The 20,295-nt window shown below is 41.5% G+C and overlaps 1 protein-coding gene across 1 annotated transcript in view; it reads right to left on the bottom strand.

The window, feature by feature from the left end:
• LOC101849805 (E3 ubiquitin-protein ligase lubel) overlaps positions 1-20,295 on the bottom strand; it is a 51,798-nt gene that overhangs the window by 7,552 nt on the left and 23,951 nt on the right. The window contains exons 10-23 of the mRNA XM_005111160.3: positions 18,847-20,275; positions 17,237-17,386; positions 15,357-15,496; positions 12,330-12,630; positions 10,519-10,677; positions 9,295-9,576; positions 7,125-7,394; positions 6,626-6,904; positions 6,125-6,337; positions 5,125-5,298; positions 4,427-4,525; positions 3,623-3,712; positions 1,492-1,606; positions 358-476 (exon numbers count right to left, since the gene is read on the bottom strand). Coding sequence (XP_005111217.1) covers positions 358-476; positions 1,492-1,606; positions 3,623-3,712; positions 4,427-4,525; positions 5,125-5,298; positions 6,125-6,337; positions 6,626-6,904; positions 7,125-7,394; positions 9,295-9,576; positions 10,519-10,677; positions 12,330-12,630; positions 15,357-15,496; positions 17,237-17,386; positions 18,847-20,275 — 3,820 coding nt within the window. The remainder of the gene's footprint in view (positions 1-357; positions 477-1,491; positions 1,607-3,622; positions 3,713-4,426; positions 4,526-5,124; positions 5,299-6,124; positions 6,338-6,625; positions 6,905-7,124; positions 7,395-9,294; positions 9,577-10,518; positions 10,678-12,329; positions 12,631-15,356; positions 15,497-17,236; positions 17,387-18,846; positions 20,276-20,295) is intronic.

Below are 20,295 nucleotides of genomic sequence, written 5' to 3'. Positions count from 1 at the left end.
AAACTCTGGACAATAGATGTTTGACAGGAAAGTAGGAGCAAACCACATCAGAGCACCCACCAACCACCCACAACTAGCCAAGACCAGAACCCTGAGTAGGACATCGAAACAGAGTTAAAACACAAATGAAATCGAAATTCAAGAAACTGAACAAGACCCACAATTAGGCCAATGTTTACAATACTTATACTACAGGTAACAAATCAGACAATCAGACAGAGAAGGGCACACACACCCTATCGGAGAGATGGAGATGATTGACAAGATATCTTTCCCATGTGTTGTCTAAACACGCTCAAGGGTATGACCACTAAACCGCAGATGCAAGTCCCAACACGGCCACCAACTACAACTCACATTTTTGTGGTGGTACGCCTCGTTACAGCCGCTGCAGAACTCGTGGCCACACTCCGGGCACTTGAAATGCATACAGCCGCCTTTGGCCAGGTCAAACCTCATCTTGCACTTGGGGCAGTCTGAAAACATGTCATGGAAGAGGTGATCATGGTGAGTATGGGCCAAATGCAGCCAAAACAAAATTTTAAAAAAACAACAATAACAACCCAAAAAACCTGATTAAAAAGAATACTATTCTTAAGTGAAAGATACGATCCTTGTGCTAATAATGATAATATAAATGTAGGAAACATCACAAAACCTCTGGACCTCTACGAATAATTATACAATGTTAACAAAAAAGTCAATTTATAAAAATCTCTCTCCCTCTCTCTCATTGTGACTCCTGATGTTGCACACTAAGAAGTAATAATAACAATAATAATAATAACAATAATGATAATAATAATAACAGCATTTATAAAGTACATTAACGTATCCACACTCCATATTACGCTCTATGCCCTTTACAACTACTTTTACCCCAGCAGATCCTGGAACACTCAGAAACATTCTTAGCTTCCCGGGAAGCATACAGTGCAAGAAGCAGATTTCATATGCTTTAACACTGACAAACTGACAAGATTTTTCCCTGTCAAGTACCCATCACCCCCAGGATGAAGTGAGGAAAATTTGTGTTAAGTGCCTTTCTCAAGAACATAACACCGGACCCAAGATGGAATTTGAACCCATAACCTTATGGCTGAGGGTCCATGAGCCTAACCAATAGACGACTGACACCTCAAAGGTAAAGCATTCAAAATAAGGAGGCATATTTACTTTTAGCGATATCACTACAAGGCACTGGGCTTCTTTTTTTTTTAAAGTAAGAGTTTTATGGCACTTGCAACACAATAAGGTCATATAAGTGCCAAAGATAAGAGGTGTTACAAGAGAGTAAAAAACACAAAAAAGAAGGAGGGGAGATAGAGATGATAGATCTTTTTTATAGGAAAGAAGGAGCAAACCACACCAGAGCACCCGCCAACCACCCACGGCACTAAGCTGCAGGAACTATAAAAACAACAACAATAGTGACAAATGTCTTTCAAAAAGACACAAAAAAGAGAAAATTATTAGGACGTTGCTGCCTACCTATGCCATTCTGGTCAAGATGTTTGGCCAGGCCCACTGACTGGTTGGTGGGGTCATTGTCAATCTTCCATTGGTTGAACTGCTCGCACGTCAGCCCCTCATGTTGGTCTTCCCACTGATCAGAAGGATGCGGGGGGATAGAAGGACGGTTATTGTTTGTTTTAGTAAGAGTTTTATGACATTCGCAACACATTAGGTCATATAAGTGACAAAGATTAGATGTCTTATAAGCATAGCTGCCACTCAGAAATTTTTAAAAAGGAGGAAATTCACGCGAAAGTGTACGCGCGCTCTCCGAAACCAGTGAGATCCAGAGGCAATATATACTGGAAAATCTAGCCTACGGTTTTGGAAGGGAAAACTGTCATATTGTTAACCATAGGCAACTGAATTAAAATGTATTTGAAAAAAACAAACAAAAAAAACAACAACATAAATGCAGTAAGTTGACTAACAAGCATTCAAGTCAATTTGACACAGTTTGGACTTGGTGACTAAATATCTAGTGTTTTTTGCCAGCTAGTGTCTCATAAAAAGATTTCTTTCACTTTAAACGTGTACATAATACATAGACGTAGAGCAGTATCGGATCAAGGATACACAGGCACTCCTGTACAATGGCAGTCCCGTTTGCACTTAGTGCCCCTGTAGTCTGTAGTGTGTTTCTTATTTAGAGATAAACTTAATTAAAATTATAGCCTAGGCTATCTAATCTAGATCTAGATATATCTAAATATGTGTAGATCTAGATTATATCTAGAGATAGATTTTCTAGATCTAAATCTAGATCTAGATTTACTTCCGCAGCAGCCACAATAGCCGTCATGTAAACAAACGGGACCGCAATTGTACAGGACTGTAACAGGAGTGCCGCGGGCCGCGATTTCTTTCGCAAAAAACAGCTAGATCTAGTTCAATTTTCTAATGAACTTTTCAAGTCGCACACCGGCTGCTTCTTTCTCATTCCAACTCCTTTTATTTTTGCATTCTGAATCAATTTCTCTCGAATTTCCGCCAATTTCAATGACAACTCGGCGCGCTAACGTCCCGATGCCCGATCGACACTGTGTTGCTCCACAACAATAAACAATGTGAAACTAGCGCTGGGCCTAGAAGAACGGAAGTAGAAAGCTACGGGCGGACATGCGCAGACCGCGTTTTCGTCTCTCTCCCGGTTCGGTGTTTTCCGCGTGGAAAAAAAAGTATGAAATTTGCGACCAAGAGCGGTCCAGCGGAGGAAGGAGGAAAGTTGCGGGGAAAGCTAGATGTAGCGGAGTTTCCGCTATTTAGCGGGAAAGTGGCAGCTATGTATAAGACAAGAGAGTAACAAATACAAAAAAGAAGGAGAGATAAAAACGATAGATGTATGATAGGAAAAAAGGAGCAAATCACACCAGAGCATCCATCAACCACCTACGATGGTTATTGGAAGATTCTGTAATTTCCTCTTTGGAAAGTGGAGGCACAGAGTTCCCCACGTCGTATGGATACAATAGTAAAACACGACGTACGGATAGGGTTAAGGGGTTGATACACCACATCATTCAGGTGATAATCATACTTTTTGTTACAATAAATCGAAGACACATTTATTATTGCCCCTCTTTACATCCTTTTACTCAATGTAACCAACATCATGTTAAGCCCCCACCTCACCAAAAAGGCCGGACCAAGACAAAAAAATAATAAATCAAATAATGACATTGTGAGGAATCGTGGTGAAATCAGGCGCTCGTCAAAATTATGATATTAAGAAACTGGCATTTTTCTGCCAATCAAATATTTGTTCCTAGGCTTAACACCAGTACTGTCCAATTAAGAACACATTTCTGGGCGGATTTTACTGAAAAACGTTGATTAAAGCACAAAAAAGTAAATTTTCACTTTCCACAGACTATCAACCTATGGAAATAACCAAACTTTGACGCCCATTTTCTCGCTAATTCTACCTTTGAAACCAGACGACCCCACCTTCTTCAGTCTCAAATATCTTGACTTCTATTCAAGATAGATGGGCATTTTTAAACCGATAGCAAGACAACTAAACAAGTCTTAAGATGATATCAATAACTCCACATGCCCAAAAATTGATGAGCGCCTGATTCCACCACGCCATGACACAATTACGTACCTTCTTCTTGCAACTGTAGCAAGTCTTCAAGCCACATGCAGGACATGTCATACAAAGTCGACGATTATCTGCAATAAAGCCTGCCGCACACTGAGAACAAAAGGAAAAGAGAAATGGAATGTGACCCTGTTCTACATGACTACAAAGATGCCACAAGACCACTTCACACATCAAGCAACACTTTTCCAACAAACATTCTGGCTATGTCAGCATTTAGCTCTACGAAGCCCTACTGCTTGTGAAAATATGTGCTTCCCACTGCTTGCGACTAACCCCATAAGAAATGACTTCACCTGGCCAGGTAAGTATGGTGACTATACTATAACTATGTGTCTATGAGAAGCACGTCAATGGTGTAGCAATACAGACATTGAGTTTTCTCTCCTATTATCATTCACAGAGCTGCATTTTGCTAAAAACTGAATATTAAATTGCATCAGCCAGAATTAATTTCATGAATTTCATCAGAGAAACAGATAGTGAGATTGAATATAGAAAAAGCAAGTATATGGTAGAGAAATTTGATAAGGAAAGTAATTCAGATTCTAGATCCAAAATTTTGAGCAACATAATGTACTGCCACTCAAAAGATACACCTTCGAGCTTCAAATTCTCACAAAGAAAGGATGTACCATCATGTCCATTTTTAACTTAATCAAAATTTGACATGGAGTTGGAGAAGTGGTTGGAAATGTGTAACAAAATAGGGAATGTGAAAACGACACACTCTGTGTCGCTCTGGCAGAAGGGGGCAAACAGAAATGTCATGGAGCATGTCGTTCAGGCCAACTGATTTCAACTCACGTGAGCACACCAGCGGAAGTTCTCATCCTTTTGTAAATGCCAGTCACGGATCTTAGTCTCAAACAGGTTGTGTAGTTCTTCATGGATCAGAGGTTGAAGCTGAAAAACAATGCAAGAAAACTGAAATGAAAAGAACAAAATGACAACATTTTTTGCCCCTGTCCACATCTTCAAATCAGTTAAGACACAAGCTGCTCTGACCCTATGTTTTCAAGGTCAGCCTAGGTTGTAAGGAAAACATTATTGCAACAGAGAGACAGTGACACTCCATAAGATGTTTTCCCAACTAGGGGATCTAACTCCATCCCTTGCATGCAATTTGAAGAGATAAAGTTGTACAAGCTTCAAGAATCTGAAATCTTTGATCAGAGTAAATGAAGTGAAACAACTGAAGACACAAATCAAGTGCGAATAAAACAATTCTAGCTGAAGACCCAAGGTTTCAGGAGGCAGAGAATGAAAATGTTAATCTAAGAGATTTAAAAACTGAGGTGCCATACGAAAACGTCATCGCAAGGACTTGAAATTTATGCTTATGCAGGCAAAATCCAGGTTTGTATATTTTTCAGGAAAAAGCACCTCCGCCTAAAGGGAAATGCATAGACTTGTTTATTTTGGAAATGCTGTCACACTGTCCAGGGCTACACCAAAGAGAAACCTTCGAGCAACACTTGATCGCTCCAGACCAGACCACTTACCAACATGCTGAGAAAATGTAAGTACTCCGAGGCCACGTCTGTGTCGTTGAGGTCTGGCAGAGAGCAGATTGGACATGTCCACTGACGTACGTGCTTCTCCCGGATGTCCACCTCAAAGTTCAGGGTAAGGCACTCGGCACACAGCTTGCACTGGCACACGTTCAGACTGTGAATCTGACAAATATATAAGAAGGGGCAAAATAGAAAAGTCGCTCATACAAAATAAGAATTTCTGCTGTAAACGGTTCATGTATAATTTTGTAAAGAGCTAAAATCCCAAAGGGCACCATCAAGTTTAGTACTTTTCAAGAAGATTGAAAACTGTTTGACCTACACTGCAAACAGCTCTGAAAATAATCTTTTTAACTCTTTAATCCCTGAGTTTTTTCCAGTATCCCTGAGTTTTTTCTAGTCATCTAAACCTGCTACACTATGTCTCATTATAACCCCAAAAGCTTGCCTCCAACTTCTAAATGACGGAAACAAAGGCTTAGTCATTACTAAATGACTTCGATCGCGAATAGTTCTGAAAAAACAAGCAAAAACTAGTACTAAATGAAACGAAACAGTTGTCACTAGATTCAGACGCTCTCAGCATCCAATCAGGAACAGGGTTATTACCGCCGGACGCTGTTTGAAGAGTTAAAGGTCTGAACAAGTATTTCTCATCCTCTTGATTCATCATCATCATTGCCTTTCTCACCCTGTGTCGGGGTACAAGCTATGAGCAACACTTTCCACCTTTCTGTATTCTGAGCTAGCCTCTTTATGTTATTCCAGGTCTTCCCACTTTCCTATACATTGATTTCTGTGACTCTTCTCTAGGTTCCACGTGGTCTTCCCCTTGATCTTTTACCCTGTGGGTTCCAATCCAACACTTTCCTTGTTATGCACCTGTCTGACTGACAAGCTTCCTAAGAGTATGTCCAATCCACATCCTCCTGATTAGGTCTCCTTATTTCCTATTCTACTGCATTAGACACAGCTGTGATCAACCCACCTTGCTCATGGGAAATGTAGCATAGCAGATCTGGCACTCCTGCTGCAGGTAGGCTAAGGCACTCTGGCGATCACGACAGTTGCGCACCGCCTCCACTACGTCCTCCAGGCTGACCTCAGTCCGTGGAACTCCTTGGTCTAAGATGCTGATCACCATCTCTGCCCGGCCCCAGCTCTTCAGACGACCCTCCACCAAAATCATGCGGGTGCGACGCTATGAACAGGAGAAAAATGCAAGACAGTTCAGACAATTTATCCTCCAGCCTGCGTACGAATTTTAATTGTATATAATAATTACAAACATTGTAAGAAAAGAGACTTTAACATTTCATTGTCAGTGACATTTTTGTTATCAAAGAAACAGAAAAAGCATAAATTTATACTGGACAGAAAATGGGTAGGAGATATCTGCAACATGAACCATTGTCCCTTCTTTTCCTCTCCAAACACCATCAGTACATAAGGAGATACGGTAGTTAGAAGGATAAAAAAGCAAACTCACATCTAGATCAACGTTTTTGTCCCTGATGATCTTTTGAAAATCCCAATGGTTAATGACACTAGTGGAGAAACTGCGACACATGTCCGAGCTGGTCATGTTCTGAAGCTGGAAGTGGTCACCGCATTCGGATTCTCGCTGGGCCCAGATACGACCAATGAACGGGTACAGTTTGGAAGCTTGCAGAAAATGTTCACAGGCAGCTTGGTCACCGCAGCTTTGCTGCATTGCATCCAAGATCTCTTCTCGGGGGAACTCACCCAGCGCACTGAGCTTGCCATACTGTTGATGATAAATATTTGTTTGTTTGAATGAAAGAAGAGTACATCCAACACCATAAACATAATATTGTGAAGAGAAAGAAAGACAGGTAAACAGAAACAGTGGGCCGGTAAAAAAAGTGAGAGCCGACAGTGGCGCCTCCCAAACACCTGCATAAAAAAGATGAGACACAAACTCATTCCCTCTCTCCCATACACTCACACTGCTGTATGTCACTTACCAGATCCTTCCTGTTCCGAACACACAGGTTCACTGCTTCCTTTATGTTGCCATTACAACTCATGTAAGCAGCCTTCGCCTCAGCCAATGAGAGCTCTCCCACACAGTTCTGGTCCTCCTCCCGGCCCTTCTTGCCTGCTCGAAGGGCCACCTGGGTCACGTTATTGGTCCAGTTGGTGCGCAGCCACTGTACAGGGTCAAGGCTATGGAGACTGCACTGAGCCAGAGCTATGCTCATAGCATCCACCTCAAACCCTTCTCTGTCAGCCATCTGAGGAAGAAACAATTTATCCTTTCTGAACACACACAAGGTATAAAAAGTAGTCAAATCATCTTGAAAAGAAATAATTTATCATTTCTGAACACACAAAAGGTATAAAAAGTAGTTAATTCAAGATTTGTGGGTCACAACAACAGCCACATTCCACCAGTAGTTGTAATCAAAAAGGATAACTAATTTTCTGGGAACAAAGTACAGCAGCCTCTGCCTAAGATCCCACTGTTTACAATCCCGGTTCACTTATGGTCCCGCTGTTTTAAGAAAACATAATTTTTAGTACATAAAAGTCACCACTAAGATCCCGCTCTGAAGGGCTACATTGCCGCATTTTAGATAATAATTCGCCAACGCGTTTGTTTTCCCCAAACATTGCACTTGCTTCTGAGCTCTCCACCTAAATTTGCATCACACGCTGAGTGGGAAGGGCTTACAAGTTCACTCCAAGCAGGATCACATCCAACTGTGAACTCCTCTCTGACCGTTGCAGCAGTTGTCTCTATGCCCAAATTTGTGAGGCAGGCTGAATTTTAACTTGCGAGGTCAAATAACAATGGTGCGTAATGACAAAGGTGGGGGAACTTGGTCAGAGATGGAAAGCTATAAATTTTGGACAGGTAAAGGTGAGGAGCAATTGGATAAGCATAGATCTTGAGACTCACGGTAGGATATTAAATGAAAATGGCATGCCTCATGCCACTGTGATTGGTCATCAAGGTTGACCACTCTTTGCTTGTCATAAGTCATAAACCCACCCAGAGATCACGCCAGTTCATTTGAGAGTAAGGGGAGACCATTTTACCAGTTCTGGGCCTGAACATTGGTGACCGTAAATTCTTCCCTTGGTGAGACGGGTAAGATCCCGTTCGCCTGAGATCCCGCATTTCCCTAGCTCTTGAGCACCAGGATCTTAGGCAAAGACTACTGTAGAAGGAACCAACCACACTAGAGGGCCTGACAACAACCGACATTGCAAAATTAGGAATTAGAAGAGAAAATTTAAGCTGGGTTGGTTTTTTTTCTTAAACAGCAAAGAAACTACAGTCAAAATTGTCCAAGACGGCCATCCATTGTTGAGGAGAAAAGAGGTTGTCTTAGACAGGTAGACATTTCGGCTTGTGTCATTAACCCTTTGAGCCCTGAGCTGCCCCACTAAAGCGTATCTCTGTTCCTGGGTTCCACGCCCCCAACATACCTATCATTGTTGTCACCACTTTTACTAGATCTAGATCTATCCTCACCTTGGCCTGCTTCATGATCAATACTGCTTTCACTTTCTGTTTCATAATCTCTTTCTTGGTCTTCTTCATCCGATGCTGAATCTCCAGCGAAAAAATCAATTACCTGTTGGGTACTAAACAACTCAGTTCTAGCCCTTTTACCACTGGAAGTACTGGGTTCATTCATATTAGCTCGCCTCATTTTTACGGTGAAGTAAACCCAATTTTTTTCCAGAAAATCTTCCACAAACTACACATGTAGAAGCACAAACGACATATTTGAATAGTTATGGAGCAAATTTAAGATTTATAGCCATTGGCATTCTATTTTTAGTGCATGACGAGCCTAGGGCTGAGGCCACTTGTGAATCCCGCTTGAGAGGGAATCAGGATTTTTGACACATGTTCGCGAATCCTGCTCTAGCGGGAATCCGGGCTCCAAGAGTTAACACTTTCCCATCACAAGGCTCATATAGCAAAAACCCTTGCCATCACAGGCAAAGGCATTTTGGGGAAAATCCAAAGAAACTGGGTGGTAAGCATCGCCGATCGGTGAGATGTGATGGCAAAGTGTTAATATTTTAAAATACAAGGGGAAAATGGGAAGTTGTCGTTTAGGCAGATGATTGTCTTGGACAAGTGGACATAAGAGCAGGTTCAACCATATGTCTAACCTTGACCCACTGGGCCAACTGAGCTCCCTCAGCCTCCACGCTGTCAATCAACTTTGCCTGATCCAGTCGACCCAGTAGTTCCTCCACAGTTCCTTCCCCTGCCACCCCATCAGCACCAATAGCAGGACCAGCTGGAGTCGGGGAGACCCTAGAGGGGGGCGTCTGGAAGTCCCCGGAGGCAGAGGATGAGGTCAGGTCAGTGGTGGAGGAAGGCACCTTATTCCTGGCACCCGAAGAGGGAAGGGAGGACGGGGACGGAGCCCGCAGCATGGCCCCTTGACTCTGAAGGGAGGTGTGAGTTCACAGTAAGGCAAACAGTCTGAGAAACATTTCTTTATAAAGAGATTTGGAAACAAAAATGCTTGTCTGTTTCTTGATTAAAGACAAGCAAATGACAACGCTATCAATGAACTGCGGCCATGTCCAATAATAATTACCCTTTTCAGTGCGTATGTCTTCCAATGATTTCCAGTTTACTCATTATTGGCAAACAATCCAAAAAAACCCCCAAACAAAATAACTAGTTAGCCAAGCAACATAATACATTGCCCTTTTGTAAAACAATAAATTGTTTGTAAAAAATTTTAATTACAGGTCTATTATTACACTCCTTCAATTGGAAGGTGAAAAAGGCAGATAAAACTTTTGAACTTGAAGGTAACAAAAAATTAACACTTCAATCATATGCCAAAAATATAAATGGAAGGAAACTGTAGATAGTACTCTGAACACACCCAAAAGCAGCAAACCACCTGATGATACTTTTTAAATTGTAAAATCTTCCATCTTTTCTTCCATTTGGGCTTTTCTGTTGACTAATATTTCAGATGGCCTCAACTAAAAGGGTGACCCCTTGTAAAATTTGAGAGCCATGCTTCAGGCTCAATTTAGTCACAACATCAATAATAATAATAAATGAATGGTATTTGTACGACCCATATCCCCACTCAACAGCAAACTCCATGCACTTTACAATCTATATTAATACCTCAGCCGACCCAAGTACACTCAGAAAAATTCTCAGCTTCTGGGCAAGCATACATCGCAGGCTGCCAATCAAGCGATCAAACCATTAACACCGATGGGGGTTCGAACCAATAAGATTGCAGGCTGCTGCTAGTCCTACAAGTGCTAAACAAAACCTGGTCCAAAAAGAAAATATTTCTTCAGGTGCTTGTTGTAGCTCGCCCTATCTGAAAATGTCAGGGACTTTCCATAACTCACAGAAGGAGAAGCCTGTCGAGGACTAGCTGCCAGTTGCTGTAGATTTCCTGGCTGGGCACTCCCTGCGAACTGAGGCAGCCCACCCTGCCCATACAGTTCTTGGTACTGCTGCTGCTGCTGCTGAAACTGCTGCTGAGCTTTTTTCTTCTCTTTCATAACCTGAAAAAAATTAATTATTCAGGCTGCTGAAAAAAAATTTTTTTAAAGAAGGAAATTTCAATACAAACTGATCTGAGTTTGTAGTTTGAAGTTTGAGTAAGGAGAAGCAGATTCACAGTAGCGGCCATTTAGTGAAGGAAAGAGCTAGGCAGACAAGACAAAATCAACAGAGGAAGAAAAAAGAAGATGTTAGACCTAGCAGTATCACCCTCCAACTTGATTTCAAATTACAACGGGCAAAAACAGCACAGCATCAACAGTTCACATACAGCTGAGAACAAAAAGCTTTGATGCTTTCTTTCCTATCAGCAACTCACCTTGCATATACAATACAGGGAACATTAGTCAGAGCAAGATCTGCAAGAAACATCAGCGATCTTGGTTCACCATTCATTTTTTTGCTCAGATACTTGAAAAAAACCCTATATCATCCTGGTTTTCCCTGTCACCAATCTGATTTTTTACAAGCAAGTTGCTCTGGGTCTACCCCTGCCTCATTAGCAATCAATTTTGACATGTGAGAAAAAAATGTTCAAGACCTTTGTGTCAATTCAAGTGTCCTAGAAACTTTATTTACCTCTTCTTAATTGTTTTTATTAGTGAGCAGCTCATGTGGACTTCTTAAAGAACCTTTGATTTCTTTTCCTTCCATGAAATTCTAAACAGTCTCCAAAGAAACCACATTACTGTTGCTCCTATTTAATTTCACTGTCTTTGGTAATTGTCCAAAATCCACAGCCATAAAGAAGGGTTGACTGCACATAGCCTTTTGGAACTGTTATTTTGGTAGTCATTGAAATGTTTCTACAGTATAACATGGATAGCTCGAATTTGTTGGGAACGTCCTCGTTTGTTCAAGTGATACGTGAACAGTGTTATTGCATCAGCTGAACTTGAAGTTGAAAGATTGAGAATGAGAAACATGATGAGCAACGTTTTCACGTTCGGTCGGTAATGAGCCTACCAGTACCAAGACAATTTAATTGGGCAGGCCAGTGTGAGCAGTCTTTAGTCTGCACCAACAGAACAGTGCCTTTTCACATTTGTCAAAACATAAACAAAGTGATAGGATAAGCATATCATCGCAACAGACAATGCAGCCCTACCCCGTCTATTCTACCTAGCGCGCAGTTCTTTGTGAAGAGGGGTGGTGTGGTCGATCGTGTTATGCACAACCTTTCCTCTCGCCTGCTCCACACAAGCCTAGTTAGGCCTAGGGCCCAGGCACACGTGTCAAGCACCGCGCTAAAAATAGTACAGCTAGCTGCTTTTGTGGATTTTGAAAGGTGGAATTTTACCGACCTTGTTTTTTTCCATTAAAAAAAGTATATTATTATTATTATTTTGCCTCAAGTGCACCTCAAAGGACATCGACTTTAGACCTCTACGACCGCATAATTAGATTATTCTGTATTTGTGTTCAAGTGTCGCATAATTTGCTTACAAAGATAAAGCAGAAAAAAAAATAATGTGACCGCAGGCACAGTTTGACGGATATATGATTTTGAGTCTTCTGTGTTCGACGTATCCTTGTTCAACTGTATTTTTCAGGATTGGGATAATTTTATTGAAACTGTCAATAGCTATTACAAATCTTAACCAAACAAGAAAAAACGAGCTTCTCACTGAGCTATGAAACAGGAAATACTCACCTCATCTTGAATGCCAGCAATTCTTGCCCCAACTTCCTTTGACTTAATCAAATTCGAATGAATTTGACTTTCATCCTGATTCAGCTCCGACAGCATGGCAATGAAACGGTCACTACCAAACTCAGAATTTTCATCGCTTGTCTGCTCCTCCAACTCAGTGGTGCTGATTTCACTGCTCAGTGACATGCTGCTGGTGATGCTCACAAGCTGTGGGTTGTCCGATGTTTTGTGGCACATTTCACACGCATGGCTGGAGGCTTGGTTGATGAAGGTGCAATGTTCACAGTGCCATGGCTTAGGCCTTTGAAGGAAAACAAACAACAGCCGTTTTACGACTTTTTATAACTGTCTCGTTTGTTGAGAGCAATGAAAAGCACATCAATACAATAACAGACATTTACTGCAAAAAAAGAGCAAGATAGAAGAAAGCAAAAGAGGACATAAATGGAGAGATGTTCTTTTTTCCTTATTGTTTACTCTAATCAGTGAGTACCACATGAAGCCCTAAAAATAATTTGCATGTGTCTATCACAGTCATAAATTCATACAAAAGTAAAAATAATAACCCTCAAATTTCGTCCACTTGAGATCTATTCAAAATCAGCATCCAAATGTGCAAGAGGATACAAATAGATAGTTAAGATTAAAAGATATCACAAATTCATTACTGTTACCCAAAACCGCAAGACATACGAGCAGAGGCAAAGAAGGCCCAAAGTCTAAAAAGGCATAATTCAGCTAAACTGAAAGGTGGGCTACTTCAATCCATACCTACCCGCCAGGGCTGAGAAGCCTGCATCGAGGCAAAAAGAGAATGACCCTATAAAATATCTTCCCCAGGTAGAATCAAACCCGTATCTTTTGAGTGTAAGACCATAAGCCCTGGCGTTTATATAATACTAGCTGGGCCCCCTTTCGATGAAAGGAATAATCGGTGCATTAACATCAACTGAATATCATTGGTCAACTATATTTACACTCTACTGGAATGGAGCAATACATCTTGAGAGAAAAGTGACAAATATGTTTCCAAGTTGCCAAATATATAACAGATGCATAGATTGATTCTCTGTTCTGCTTTCGTGGTTGTAAAGAAGCGTGTTGATTATTCCCAATAGCAAGAAAAAGAATTTAACAAAGGAGTCCAGAAAAAGTGATGATGGGAATCAAACGAAAGGATTACAGTCGAATTTCGCACCAAGTAAAAAAAGAAAACATGAGGCTAGATCTATACGGTTCGCACACTTAAAATAGTGCTCAGTATTGCGCGACAATGCGCGATAGTATCGAACGGAAGTACGACTTGAAATAAACAAACCTGGCGGATTTTCTAAAATTACTGAGACAGAAGCGTCGGCCTACGAAAGCGATCGCCGAAATAAAGAAATTTAGCTTTTGCAGCAAAACTGTCTCAAAACTGAAAAAAACGAAGGGTGTCATGATCTGGAGAATATTTTAAAGAATCTTTTGACGAAAGCCGCAGGTCGATCAAAGCAGCCTTTAAAAAGCCTTTTGAATAGCAAAATTCGGCCACCACAAATAGATAATAGATACTCTTCATCCATAATAGACCAGCATGTGAGCCTCAACCAGATTGTCTGAAAATTTTGCGCAACCCCCCCCCCCCCCCCCATAACTTTAGAGCTTTTAAATTGTGGGTGTCATAAAAGGAAGGATTTCCGAGTAACGAGCGACCACCCGAACAAACACATTAAAGAAAAGACCTAACCCTAACCCAAACCCTATCGGCCTACTCCTAGGCCTAACCCAAAAAAGAACCTGCAACGGCCCTCATGTAAAAAGGCCAGCACAAGTCAAAATATTTTAAAAAAGAAATAAGCACACTCCAAAACAAACAAGGAGCATTTATAATAATAAACATAATATGGCCTACATTGCTATAAAGAGTTTGATACAATTCAATAGAATTGAATAAAGATCTATGAATCCTCCATATAGATCTAGATCTAGTAGAACAAGTGAATAGGAATAGATCTAGAATCTAGACCTTGAACGAGAAATCCGCATCCTATTCCGAAGAGAGGGACTCAGTTGAGTCTAGGGGTCTAGATCTAAATCTGGATATCTTTATTCTTCTAAGTAAATAATTCACGCACCTGATAAAATGCGTTTTACCAACATTAAAATTACAGCACAACCTATAATATGGTTTGACACAATAGAATTGGAATATGAATCCTCCATTGAGGTCCATAATGATCTATATAGATCTAAATCTCGATCTAGATCTAGAGTAGAACAAGTGAGTCGGACTTGAAAGAATCCACATGATCTGAACAATCAGTAAACAAACGAAATTAAAAATGGCCGCTCGAGCAAGAAACTGAAAGTAGATAACTTAAGTCGTCGTACTTTTTCGTATTCGTATTTCTACTCAGGTTCCGACAATTATGTCGGAAACGCCGACGTCGGCAGTCGGCGGTGCGCGCGTCGGCGGTCAACACGAAAACGAAAGTGCCGACAAAGCCGACGGGAGAAAAAGGGGTCGCTGGCACACGGCCAGGCCTCGCACTTCGAACATTGACTAATACTAATACAGGTGGGCCTAGCGATAGCATCGGCCGGTTCGCGGGTCGGGGTCGCGATTGTCGGATTTCAGACGATTGTCGGCAAACATGCAGGTCTACCATAAGTATTGCATCGTAGGAGCTGAGTTGTCGTTTATTGAGAGTCATGACGATAAAGGAGTGTCCATTGCGAAACACATCAGGATAATAATAGTTAAATAACAGCACTAGAAAAAAAGCAGAAGGAGCACAACGACAGAATGGCCACCAACCACATGTCTTGCACAGCAGAGAGAAGGCTGCACATAACTTTCTAACGGCCAGAGAACATATGAATTTGAAGCCTGAACAACAGGAGCCTTAACAGAACACAGATAGAATGGAAAAACAGGACACATTAAACCCAAGCCTTTTCCTTAAAGTTGTGCTTTTAAGCATTTGAAAAGACCCCCCCCCCCTTCCAAAGAACAAAAAAATTCAAGTAGACTAAGATACTTACTTGACAATTTCAGTATTTGAAATTTTGGGTGGGGGAAATGTTATATCCAGTCTGTCATCCCAGGCAGCAGAAGGAGGGGGAATATTCGGTCTCGGGGGTAAAGCAGGGGGAGCAACCCTTGGCTCAACAGCGACGGGAATCTGTCAGGGAACACAGTGCAGAAATTTATAAAAACTAACAAACTCTAGAAGGGTAAAGCGCATTTTGCTCATCTAATTCACATTAAAATTCACTTAATGACTTCTTTGAATGACAGTATCAACTCAGTAGCATGTGCATGAAAAACAGAAATGTTGTACAACATCGCCCAAGATGGCACCATACAATGACTGGCTGGGAAAATGATTTACTTTGAAGCTTTTACTTGAGTCAACCCAGGAAGATTACAAAGACAGCAAAATACTCCATTAAAATTTAAAGATCTGCCCCCCCCCCCCAAAAAAAATCCAAATACTTTCTATGACGATGATGGACAAATAGATCTTAAAAAGAAACATACAAATTCAAATAGTTTCGGAAGCCCACAAAACCAAAATTTTTCAAGCTGTATAAAGTCAGAAAGCCTGGGGCTAATTTACAGGAACCTTGCAAAAATAATCATTTGTTTAAAAGTATTGAAAACAGGGTGGCTGAAAAAGAGTCAACTTTAGCTGTGCAGGAAAGAACCCTGGCAAGCAACTCCTCTTTGTTCAGCTTCAATTTTCAATCTGTGACTATTTCATGTCCTCAATGGGCTCTTTAACCCTATCCGTACGTCGTGTTTTACTATCATATCCATACGACGTGGGGAACTCTGTGCACCCATTTTCCAAAGAGGAAATTTACTCGTTAATCCGAAACATACGATTTGCATAGCAATCAGTCAAAATGATTTTTTGAGAAATACTGAAAGTTTCATAGAGATAGTCGTACTAGAAGTATTCTAAAATGTGAAGAATACAACCCCGGGGGTACAAAATAATCCCAGGACGTACGGATAGGGTTAAGCAAGCTTCAGCTCTACCCTTTCTTTCTGAGGAACTGTTTTGCCGTACATTTCCTTGGCTTCATCTTTCCAAAATGATTGTCCCCCAAGAAAGACACAGTGGACCTGTTTTTGTTTTCGATTAGATTTTGTTTTTGTCCCATGTCTGTATTGGTGTCAGACATTTGTAAGTTACATGGAAAATGTGGCAACATGGTAGCAACTACTTTGCTTTAACTTTAAGAGAAAAAAACAAACAACAAAGAACCAGAAAAAAGCCAAACTGTTCGGAAATAGTTGATGACGATGATAATGATGACCAAATTGGGGAAAACAATATGCAAGATTAATTTTGACGTGGTTTATTTCTTCTTTTTGTTCCTACATCAGGACCCGCTGAGAGCCCTCAGGCTATCCTAAGGGGCAGGACATCAATTTTACTTTGGTTTTCAGTAAGATTTTACAGCGCTCGCAACTACATAAGGTCATATGATCGCCAAAGGGTGAATGTCAACAGAGAAGTCCAAACGGTAAATCAGGTTTACTCTGTTCACCTCTCTAGCCTCAACAGCATAAAATCTGATTCGACTATCAAGGCACCCCGGAAATAGCAGTTCACAAGAGAGAGATAAACATACAAAAGAAGTAGAGGAAAAAATGGTGATAGTAACGATGAGGAAAGACAAAGCATCAGTTCTCCCTAAGTTGTTCCGGCAAAGTACGAACATGACATGGATGAATCATCCAATTTAAAATTCTACTGTGCACAAGAACATGATAATATCCCCCCTTTGGGAATGTCCTAAAGACAACTTCAGTCAGTAACACCGCCCTGGAGGGGGGAGGGGGGGGGGAGGCTATTTATATAAGCCTAAGCTTTACTTTTGTTTTCCATTTTCATGCAAAATTCTCCTACCGTTTCATCGCTAAAGCTGTTCTCTACGGGAACTTTTGCAGCCTGAACTGGCGGCCGGATTGCCCCTGCCGTGGAGGACACGGCTGAAATTGGGGGCGGCCTCGGAGGGGGTGGTCCGTGTGGAGCTTTCTTTGGAGGCGTCTGTGAGACCTGAGATAGAATGTAGCATAAAAAAATGAAATTCTTAACTGATCATTCACTAAAATGTGGCACTAAGGCAAAGTCAGTTTACCTGAATCTGACAGTGCAGGGTATGCCCCTGAAATGCATTGTGACCTTTCTGTAAGAGCCCAGAATCAGCAAAATCAGTAGATTTATGTGTACAGTTGTGAAAAAGTTGCTTTCACTACATGCATGTATCCATTTTCTACACATTCAAGTATCAAAGCTAACATTTTCTATTCACTCGTTTTAATTTTTCATCTGAGTGAAATTTCTCTGAAGGGACTACAAAATACATTTTGCTGTCTTTTATCATTTTCAAGCAAATAAAATAAAAATCTTAAGTTTAAAAAGTACATTGTGGTGCTACTGAATCTTACAAACACTAGTTTTGACACATTCAAGTAATCTCATACAAAGAACAAAAAAAGTCATGTGCAAAAAAGAATCAGTTCTGAATGCTTTCTAGAGTAAAAGTTTGACTTGAAAAATGGTAAGTCCACGAATGCAACCAATCTGAACCTTTTCCCATTCAATGTGTATTCTTGCTGGTTGCAGCACATAACTTGGAGGGAAAAAAAAATATTTTCTCGAACATATACCATCTTCAAATAATCTGGACACAAGTTACCTCCTGAGGTGCAATACACAGGACTTAAGATCCCACCTGTTGTGGGGCAAAACTAAGGATTCTGTAATCAATCTACCAACTTTAGATGAAATATTGTCATGGCTGGAGAACTGCTAAAGACAATGAAAATAAAATAGAAGCAACAGAAAAGTGGTTTCTCAGGTGACTGCTGAGAACACCCGGAAAGAAAAGAAATCAAATGAGGCAGTACTTGATGAAGCCCACATGGGACGCTCACTGTTAAAAAAAATCAGGTAACGACAAAGGCAGTTTTTGGGACACCTGAATAGACATAAAGATCTTGAACATCTAGCTCTCACTGGAAAAAATGAAGGAAAACGAGGCAGGGGTAGGCCCAGAGCAACCTACTAGGGGAACCTGAACAAAAGGGTGACGCGCAAAGATCAGGGATATGTAGCTTTTTTAAATGATGATTGTCATGGCAATAGCAAACAATTGTCAGATTGGAAAAGTTAACACGCCTGTTGCTTGTTTCATGTCCTCAATATAGCACCGTTTTGTTTCGTATACTAAGCATTCACTTATTAGACATTTTTACTTTTGCTCAAGTCCTAAATCAGTTAGGTAAGCAATGTTTTTTTTTTCGTTAGAGGAAAATTTTTTCAAATAATTTGTGCGAATGTGTTATAATTATGACTGTGACTATATCTAAGACACTTTTAACAGAACTTATCTAAGGTGGTGCAGTACTGAGGACCTTTTATCACCTTGAGTAAGCACAGGTTTTTTGTTCTATTTTAGGAAAAAAAAAATCTATGACTGTAACATGTCAGGTACTCTTAGCAGCAGATCTCACCTGCTGAGGTGCTGTATTGAGGATCTTTTCCTCCCTCGGTTGACCCTGAACCCTGTCAGTGGAGGAGGAGACCTCAGCCAGAGGCACCGTCCCTGTCAACACGTGATTGGAGGCCGGAGCGGCTGCATCTGGTTGTGACTTGACACTTCCGTGCACGTTCACCAAATTTGCAATCGGCTGGTCCAGACTTGGAGGATAGTAAATCGTTTGCTGAGCTGCCGCTCTTTGAAATTGCAAATGTCGGTGTAGTTGTGGGTTGAGTTTGACCACCTGTGTCTCCTCGTCCATTTGTTTTCTAAAATTTTCCAGCATTTTCTTCTCTTTCATCAGGCAACTTTTGCGTTTAGACATGTCCTTGAACTCCTCACTCTCAATAAACTCATTATCGTCATCTGTCATTCTGTCATTTATCTCTGCATCCAAATCTTGTATGTCAGCCTGTAAATTTTCAATGTGCAATTCACATTTTCTCCTCTTCGTTTCAGGATCACTCTCCTGCATCAAACGGGCAACAAACTTGGACTGAGAAACACTAGAGGTAGACACTGAAGAAGAAGAAGAATGAAGAGATGGTCTTCTCTCTTTGACATCGTAGTTGTTTACTGGATGCATATGACTGGGATAGGGTGCCAAAGAAGTGCCACCACCCATGGCTACAGGGTTTCCAGCCAGCTCTGGCGCTAACAACGGCCTTTGCTGACTGGGGTATTCCATATAGCACAAGGACGAACTGCCTACGGTTGGAACAACACCAGGGTAGGGATAACTTAGACGCTCCGAGTTTGGGTGAGGCTGGATCCGAGTCGCAGGATAAAGTGACTGCATCGGGTAGGTATCTGTCTGGGGGTAGCCTTGCATTGGATATGGATATGGTGGCTGAGATTTGGCAGGATCCAAGCGGTTTGCGCCATACAACAGCGGATTATTCGCAGCGTTGCTATTGTTGTTGTTGATCATGTTGAAGTGGCCCTGGGATGGATGAGCTGTCTTGGCACTCTGATTGTGTATTTGTTGTGCAATGTATTCTGGCATTTGTGGGAGCATCTGCTGCATGTTGGGTCCTGTGGCAGCAGAAGTATGAGTGTAAGGCACTCTAGAGGGATACACCAGCCCCTCAAGACCGTACAGGCCAGGCTGCTCACCAGCACCATGAGCTCCCATCAAAACCTGGTGCTGAGGCGGGTACATCTGGTTTGGCTGGGCAGAGAACGGGCCCGGGGGAGTGTGGCCGAGCACGTTCCCACCGACCACAGGTGAAGCATAGTGGCTTGAGGGGTACGGCGCCTCAGAGCGGAACTGACCGGCCATCTGACGACCACCAACATAACCAGGGAGCTGAGGGGTTGGGGTGTGGGGTCGGGACTGCTGGTGCAAGTGCTGCTGGTAGTCTAGAAGCTGGTGGTCACTTGGACCTGGATACAAGTCATTCCTATGAGTGGGATGAGAAGG

The sequence above is a fragment of the Aplysia californica genome, unplaced genomic scaffold (genome assembly GCF_000002075.1).
Source record: "Aplysia californica isolate F4 #8 unplaced genomic scaffold, AplCal3.0 scaffold01018, whole genome shotgun sequence".
Lineage (NCBI taxonomy): Eukaryota > Metazoa > Mollusca > Gastropoda > Aplysiida > Aplysiidae > Aplysia > Aplysia californica.
This window is presented reverse-complemented; position numbering and strand designations above follow the sequence as displayed.